This window comes from Malurus melanocephalus, unplaced genomic scaffold (assembly GCF_030028575.1).
Source record: "Malurus melanocephalus ecotype Western Australia unplaced genomic scaffold, MMel_1.1 scaffold_607, whole genome shotgun sequence".
In the NCBI taxonomy this organism is placed as follows: Eukaryota; Metazoa; Chordata; class Aves; order Passeriformes; family Maluridae; genus Malurus; species Malurus melanocephalus.
In genome coordinates, this window is record NW_026623839.1 from 265,458 (window position 1) to 273,702 (window position 8,245).

The following is an 8,245-nucleotide window of genomic DNA, read 5'->3' on the forward strand; positions in this document are numbered from 1 at the left end:
CCCCCCTGTCCCCCAGGATCGTGTGCCGCACCGGGGAGGCTCCGGAGCCCTTTTCGGATGTGGTCACGGTGAACGTGAGCCGGGAAGGGCGGTCCAGGGAGCGATATTCCTACGTGGTGAGTGCCTGGCTCCTCAGGGTTTCTTTGGTGATTCCCTCGCCCTTAGAAGTGACTCTGCAGCTATCTGCACCTTCCCCAGCTGGCTGAGACACAGAATTCACAGCTTCTTGTCGGGGTTCTCAGGGAGCCATTGGGGTGTGGTCTCACCTGGGGTGTGGCAGCACCGCAGCAGATGTTGGCAGCTCCTGCAGGGGTGCATCTCCTGCCAGCTTTACGGACATTTCTCCTGCTATARAAAGGAGCTCAGTTCTCTTCCATCTCTTTTGCTGAGGTGCTGTTATTACCTGTGAGATTTTTTGAGACTTGTGAAGACATTCCATGAACTCACATTATTTAGAACTGATATTTTTGCTGCGGTTTGTGTTAGTTTTTGCATGAAATAATGTGTAGGGATTAGACTGAAGCTAAGCCCACRTCACTGTACAATGAAAAGCCCGTTACAGCTTCGTGCTGTGCTGTCTCACAAAGATAGCTTTCATCTCTATAAATCTGGGAGAAATCCATTCTGTCCCCCATGAACCTCGTTCTTGGCTGGATGGTGTTTATGGACAGCCCTGCTGTGTGGTKCTGAGGTCATGGGGAGTGCTTGGAGCCTTTGTGCCTCCGCTCCAGCTTCAGCTGGGACAAGACAGCTCATGCTGCAAGCTGGTGGCCTGGAGGAGACTCAGAGCCCCAGGAAATCCTCTGATTCCTGCTGGGCATTGTGAGGAATTTGGGGCAGGTTGTGGAGTGTGATTTCCCAGCCTGGGGTGTGATTTACCACTTCTGTTCTGAAACCCTGCCGGCAGAAGRTTTTGCTGTGCTGCTGTTGGAGCATCACAGTGCTGGACACTTACACGTTCTCAATCAATTCCCATGTGCAGTGTGGAACATCCAGCTGCAGATTTACCAGGCTAGAAAACAGATTTTCCCTTTGTTTTAGCTTCCCGTGGTGCAGTCCATAGCTCCCCCGAATGGCCCGAAGGCAGGAGGGACCAGAGTGACCATCAGAGGTGTCCGGCTGGACGTGGGCTCAGAGCTCCGTGTGCTCATCAACTCCTCCAAGGAGTGCACTGAGCTCAGGTGGGAGCAGGGCTGGGGCTGCYTCTGGGGTGGTGACAAGAGGCAAAGCCTTAGCAAGGCTGGAATTGTCCCCAAGAGGTCAGGCAGAGTCAGGGTTTTGGTGGGGGCACCACAGCTCTGCCCTGGCTGTCCTTTCCCTGTCTGTGCAGGGAATGGTTCCAGGGCTGGAGGGGCTGAGAGCATCTCCTTAGCAGAGTCATGGGGTGGGATATGGGATGGGATGGGATGGGATGGGATGGGATGGGATGGGATGGGATGGGATATGGGATGGGATGGGATGGGATGGCATGGGATGTTACGGAAGCTCTTTGTCACCCGTGGCTGCCCTGCCCCTGGGGGTGCTCAGGCCAGACTGCAGCCCCTGTCTGTGCTGTGGCCATCCCAGCTGTCCCTTGTGTCCCCACACAGCCGCAGTGACAGCTCCATCAGCTGCACCATGCCCGCGGCAGAGCTCACCATGGCCGTGCCAGTCTGCGTGCAGTTCGACAACAGGTCTTGTGCCAGCCACAACATCACCTTCAATTACGAGAAGAACCCGGTTATATCAGACATCAACCCCAAAAAGAGCCAGATCAGGTGAGACAGCCTGTCAGGAAAGGGTCAGCTCCAGGTAGGAGAGGCAGGACAGGGCTCTGCTGGGAGACAGGGGCTGCTCAGCCTGGGCTGGGTGGGTGTGGAGGGCACCTCAGCTTKCTCTCTGAGTACTCCATGGGAGGAGGAGAGGTCTCAACACCAGGACTGCTCATTTTGATGCATTTAGGAGAGGAAAAGTATCAGCCTTGGTAACTATACTGTGCACACCTGGTGAGTGCTTTAGGRAGACCCTGAGGATTTTTCTTGGCAGTAAAACTCCTGGAGGTTGAGATTTGAACTTTTGGATTTCAGCCTTCCCCAGGGTCACAGTATTTAATTTTTAAAGAGTGTTGCTTTTAGTTTCCCATCTSTGTGGAGTTCTCAGGCTCCTGTTCTTTTGGATATCATGGTGAAATGCCCCCTGCTCGGCTGTGGAGCCTGAAGAGCCCAGGGCTGAGGGGAATCTGGGAGGGCAGTGGCTGTGGGGGCAGGACAGGGCTGGAAGCAGCGTGCCCAGGGGCTGTACAAGCAGCTCTGGTGCTCTGATCCTGGGAACAAAGCTGCCTCTCAGTGCTCCCAGTGCCAAGGCYGCAGGCTGTGGGAGGGTCAGGGGGAAGGCACAGCCCCTCACAGGCTCTCTGCWGCTGAGAGGAAAGAGCACTGCCTAAAAAGAGACAGGGGAGGAATGTCCATGCCTGTAGTCACAAACCACTGGGGTTTTTCTCAGCCACCTTAGTCTGCTTCCTTGGTACTTAGAGCAGTTTCCGAATTTCAGAGAGCAGGGACCATAACTGCAGGTTTTGTGCAGCCTCCAGCACGGCTGGTGCAGTCTGGCTGCCTCAGCACATCGCTGGGGCTGGACCATGAGGCRTCAATAACTTGTGCAAAAATTTACCTGGATCTGGTTTCTCTTACCACATTGATAAAATAATCCATATCACTAAAACATAAACCAAAACAAAAGTTGTACCCTAATCTGCAGATGTGACAGGCTTCTAGTCAGAAACTTGTGTCATAACTTCTGGTGATATCCCCTGGCTTCAGAAAATCCTGGAGCCCCAGACCCAAAGTCATTGTGCCTGGAGTGCTCCTCAGGGCTTGTGAGTCTTGCCTTTTCCCTGGAAAATGCTCCAAACAAGTCAAATGTGATTTGGGGAAGGGGAAGGTGGATCTGGGGTGCAGATGAGTGGTGATGGCCCTCCAGCCACTGCTCTGCCTGGTGCACATCGGGGCTGCTCGTTGCTCTTGGTGGGTGACTGCACAGTCAGAGGCACACGTGTTGCACTCTGCACCCCCAGCAGATCCAAAACACAGCAACTTTCATATTTGGATCTAAATCAGAAGTTCCTGGAAGATGCAGGACGAGGGACTGTTCTCTCTCCAGATCTCCTGGTTCTCTGTGGGTTGCTGCAGGGCAGGGGCAGAGGCAGGGATGGGGATGGGTWGGGGATGTCTCTGGCCATGCCTTTGCAGCCACTTCCATGGCCAGTGGCCAGGACAGCTGCTGCACACCCTGGCACCAGAGGCTGCAATCTGGGCACTGGGAGTGAGGGAACAGCTCACTGATGCTGGAAGAGGTCCTCTGCTTTCCATCTACTCCTCCTTCCTGCCTTCCCTGAYACTGTGGTAGCTGTGGGGATCCCTSCTGGAAGCAGGAAGAAGACTTTGGCCATTGGGTCACATCTTCTGCTCAGGCAGCTTGGAAACATCTCTGAGAAAATGGCAGGAGGGAGATGMAGCCATCCCACCCCGCTGCTGCACTGCCTTATGCTGTCACTGTCTCTTTCTTCCCTTCTCCAAGYGGAGGCAGGATCATCACCCTGGAAGGAAGAGGCTTTGGGCTGGTGCAGAACGTGTCCATGGCTGTGCGTGGCATCGGCAGAGAGCACACGGTGGGTGAGGGGACAGGGATGGTGTCCTGTGCTGGACTGGGCTGTGTCCTGTGCTGGACAGTGCTGGTGTGTGTCCTGTGCTGGACATTGCTGGTGTCCTGTGCTGGACAGKGCTGGTGTGTGTCCTGTGTCCTGTGCTGGACAGTGCTGGTGTCCTGTGCTGGACAGGGCTGTGTCCTGTGCTGGACATTGCTGTGTCCTAATGCTGGACTGGGCTGTGTCCTGTGCTGGACAGTGCTGGTGTCCTGTGCTGGACTGGGCTGTGTCCTGTGCTGGACAGTGCTGGTGTGTGTCCTGTGCTGGACATTGCTGGTGTCCTGTGCTGGACAGTGCTGGTGTGTGTCCTGTGCTGGACTGGGCTGTGTCCTGTGCTGGACTGGGCTGTGTCCTGTGCTGGACAGTGCTGGTGTGTGTCCTGTGCTGGACATTGCTGGTGTCCTGTGCTGGACAGGGCTGGTGTGTGTCCTGTGTCCTGTGCTGGACAGTGCTGGTGTCCTGTGCTGGACAGGGCTGTGTCCTGTGCTGGACATTGCTGTGTCCTAATGCTGGACTGGGCTGTGTCCTGTGCTGGACAGGGCTGGTGTCCTGTGCTGGACTGGGCTGTGTCCTGTGCTGGACAGGGCTGTGTCCTGTGCTGGACAGGGCTGTGTCCTGTGCTGGCCAGGGCTGCATTCCTGCTGCTGGCCCTGGTCAGGGTGGGATATTGGCCTCAGGAGGGCTGGGAGCTCTCCCAGTGTGGGTTCTGACATGCTCTCTCTCCTTGCAGCGCTGTAAGGTTCACACTGACACTGCCATCACCTGCCCCTCCCCAGCTGCCTCCAATGTCACGGTGGGCAGCAARCCAGCCCCCGTGGATTTCTACCTGAACGGGCGCCTGTACACGGACGAGCGCTCGGCTCTGGACGAGGAGCTGTCCCCCGAGGAGGCTCTGCACATCAGCAGCTTCAGCCTGGGCTACTACGCCGACCCCCAGTTCTCCACGGCCAAGAAGGAGAAGTGGATCAAGCACCACCCCGGCGAGCCCCTGACCCTGGTCATACACGTAAGAGCGTGGCTGTCCCAGCTCTGCTGCTCTCGGGGGCTGCTGTCCCCACCCTGGGGACACCTCAGTCCTGAGTGCCAGCACAGGGACTGTGCACAGACACAGAGGGACAGGGGGAGCTGGACAGTGGGAGCAGTGATGCATCTTCTGCATTTCTCAGCCCCAGAAGATGCAGCCTGGTTTGGKGATGCCTTCTGAGGCTCAAATGATGCCAGAGAGCTGCCTGGGGCTGAATGGAATGCTGGACGTGGGGAAAGAGTGACAATGCCCTGGCCTGGAGCCAGGCAGGTGCTGCAGAAGGGTCTGACAGTGGGTGTTTATTCCTGCAGAAACACATCAGGCATTCTTCTCTTTTGGCTGCTGAATTCAGCTCAGCTTACAAGGAAGTCGGGGTGCAGAAGTTGGCCTGGACAATGAGCAATAGTAATTGAAAGGCCATTGTTTGCTGCAGGATATCCTCACTGTTTGCAACGTGCTCCAGAAATGTGCTCCCCTTTCCCAGGCGTTGCAGGCGCATCCCCTGGCTGTCCCCTTGGCTGCACATCCTTCCCCACTCCCAGATGGGCTCTTACAGCCTTATCTTCCATGCACAGCAGCCCTGATCAAAAGCACATTTGTSCAGGTTCCATGAGGGGCTTGTTCATCCTGTGCCCCATGCTGAGTGAAGAATGCAAGGCAGGAAAATGGGGAATGGCCTGGTTTTGGCTTTCCTGTGGTGTGCTGGAAAAACATCCTTGGTGAGGGAGAGTTATCCYGGGTCTGCAGGGAATATGGAAAGAAAAGCAGGAAGATGGATTGCTGTTCTAACTGCTGTATTGCAGCCTGACAKCCCGATTCTATTTCTGTCCTTAGAAAGAGCCTGACAGCCTGGGCCTGGAGAGCAATGAGTACCAGGTGAAAATCGGCCTGATCTCGTGTGAGATTCAGATTGTGTCAGACAGAGTCATCCACTGCTCCATCAACGAGTCGCTGAGCACGTCGGAGAGGCAGTTACCTGTGACGGTGAGCGYTGGGACACAGGGTCCCACTGCCTGTCCTGAGTGTGCAGCACCCACCCAGCTCATCCCTGGCATCTGCTGAGGGTGGCAGGGTGGGCACAGCACCTCATGCTGTGCTGGGTACAGCAGGATACAGCCCAGGGTGGGCACAGCACCTCATGCTGTGCTGGGTACAGCAGGATACAGCCCAGGGTGGGCACAGCACCTCATGCTGTGCTGGGTACAGCAGGATACAGCCCAGGGTGGGCACAGCACCTCATGCTGTGCTGGGTACAGCAGGATACAGCCCAGGGTGGGCACAGCACCTCATGCTGTGCTGGGTACAGCAGGATACAGCCCAGGCTGTGCTGAGGGTCTGCCACGCTGGGACACCAGGGGTACCTGCTGAGAGACCAGGGGAGGTTCCTCTGTTCCCAGAGCCATGGTGAGCTCGCAGGAATGCCAGCTTTTGTCACTCGCAGTGATTTTCTGCTCCTCACGAGATATATTTGGGGATTTCCTTCCGTTTTTCAGCCATGGCTCTGCTCCAGAAGCAGAAGGGCTGTGAGTGACCGTGAGAGCTCAGCCTTCCCTGAGCTGGGTCTCTGTGTGTGACACGAGGGTGAGAGCAGAACTCAAAAACTGCTGCTCTGTCACTGCAAAGCGTTCAGTGTTCAGGGCTGTTCCTCTTTATTCTGCAAAATTCACCACATTTTGTTACTGTGGAGGGATGGAGGGGTGGGATGGAGCCCGAGGCGTTGGCAGGGAAGRGAAGGAAGGATGAAGGAACTGGGGAGCTCTGGAGTTGGGCTGCCCTGGACAAAGGCACAAAGCTGCACTCCCAATTCCCTGACAGGGCTGTCCTGTTCACTGGCAGCAATCTGAGSTGTGTGAAATTCTGTTGCAAACTGGAAAAATGGAAATGCAGAAGCAATAGAATTTCTTGAGTCATCTTAATGGGAATTTTAAACTGTAATTTTTCTTGTTGTTTTGTAAGAACTGAGAAACAGGGAAATCCCTTTGGGGAAGAAAGGGATTTTTGAGTTTCCTAGTCCTGGTGTGATAGAAACCAGTCCGGGCAGGTCCCCAAGAAGTCAGAGAATGCTCCCCAGCTCTAAGTAGCACAAGGCTGTTCAGAGTGCACCAGCAATGAACGTGTAACTAAATAATCTGCTYATATTCATACCTGTGCAGTCTTACTAAAGCTCCATTCACGGTGTGGGGCATGTCCTGCTGGCCGTGCTGCGAGTGGCCACTGCTCAGAGCACACTGAAATGGTGTTGGTGACACACAGGGGACACACAGGGGACACAGGGCAGGGTGTGCAGGGCATTGCTATTGACTGGAGCTGGCCACGTACACAAGAGAGGCTTCTCAAGACCTTCAGGCCCATCTTCGTTCATAACCAAAAACCAAACACTGAATTAAACCGCAGCCATGGGTTTTTTTTCTCTGAAAAATGCAGAAGGTTGAGCTGGTGGGGAAAAAAAAGACTCAAAATGTATTGAGGAGCTGCCTCATGGCATCATTTGAGAGGGAAGAGGTGGAGATGCTGGGGCTGAAGATGTGGCTGTGAACACCCAGAGCTGAGTGGCCCTGCCCTGTGCTGCTGCAGTGCTGTGGCTCTGTCCAGTCCAGCCCAGGGCTCTTGGACAATGTGCAGGGGAGGGACCAAAGCTCTCTGTGTCTGAGCCATGCCCTCCCCAGTGCTCCAGAGAGGCTGCATTTCCCTCAGGATGGAGCTTGTGCTGCTGTTTGGGGTGCAGGAGGTGCCAGTGCCCACCTGTGGGATGGCTTTGGTCCATGGCTGAGAGCTGCTGGAATTTCACCCCAGTGGGCACCTTCTCTGGAGGTGTTCATGACACAGCTGTAATCATCAGATTATTGCAGCTCTTCCCTGCCTCATTTCAAGTTTTCTTCTTGAGTTTCTCTCACTTCTTGTTCCTTGGGAGAAGTGAAACTTGCATTTTGAGAAGTGAGAGCTTTGTGGTCATGTGTTTTCCTTATCAGATGATGCTGTGGAATCCTTTCRTCCCAAGGGCCCAAAGAGCTATTTGTAAATGGGAGTCAGTAACTTGCCAGCCTGTGATGTGTTCCCTTCTGGAGATCAGGAGACCCAGGGACTGAGCTCARATGCTTTGTGCTTGTTGTCACAAGAAGCATGGGCTGGGAGCAGAGCCAGCATCTTCTGACACCCCTTTGACTGCTTTAGCCACAAGATCATTACTCGTCTATGGTCTCATTTATTTTTATTCCCTTCGTTTATTTGTATTTCAAGGACTTTAAAGTTTCCTAACCCTCCTTCCAGGYGGCAGCAGTTCTGCTTTTGGAGGAGAAAGGCGGGTGTAGCAGGGGTCCAAAGGCTGTTCAGAGCCGTGACAGAGTTGATGATTAGTGGAAGTGGTTTTCTACTAAGAGCAGCACAGGAAATCTCCTACGGTGCCATGGGATCTCTAGGAAAAGGCTGTCCCTTCTGGGGCAGGCAGAGTGGGGCCAGGAGTGGGCCACAGCTCTGCCATCACAGCCCTGTGGTGGCCCTGGGATGGGCACTGCGGCCTCACAGCCTGCTGGGGGTGACCA

General features: G+C 54.9%; 1 protein-coding gene across 1 annotated transcript in view; it reads left to right on the top strand.

Moving 5' to 3' along the window:
- PLXND1 (plexin D1) overlaps window positions 1-8,245 on the top strand; it is a 72,980-nt gene that overhangs the window by 37,523 nt on the left and 27,212 nt on the right. Inside the window, exons 15-20 of the mRNA XM_057383099.1 lie at window positions 17-116; window positions 1,042-1,181; window positions 1,590-1,757; window positions 3,556-3,646; window positions 4,413-4,688; window positions 5,541-5,690. Of these exons, the coding sequence (XP_057239082.1) occupies window positions 17-116; window positions 1,042-1,181; window positions 1,590-1,757; window positions 3,556-3,646; window positions 4,413-4,688; window positions 5,541-5,690 (925 nt within the window). The remainder of the gene's footprint in view (window positions 1-16; window positions 117-1,041; window positions 1,182-1,589; window positions 1,758-3,555; window positions 3,647-4,412; window positions 4,689-5,540; window positions 5,691-8,245) is intronic.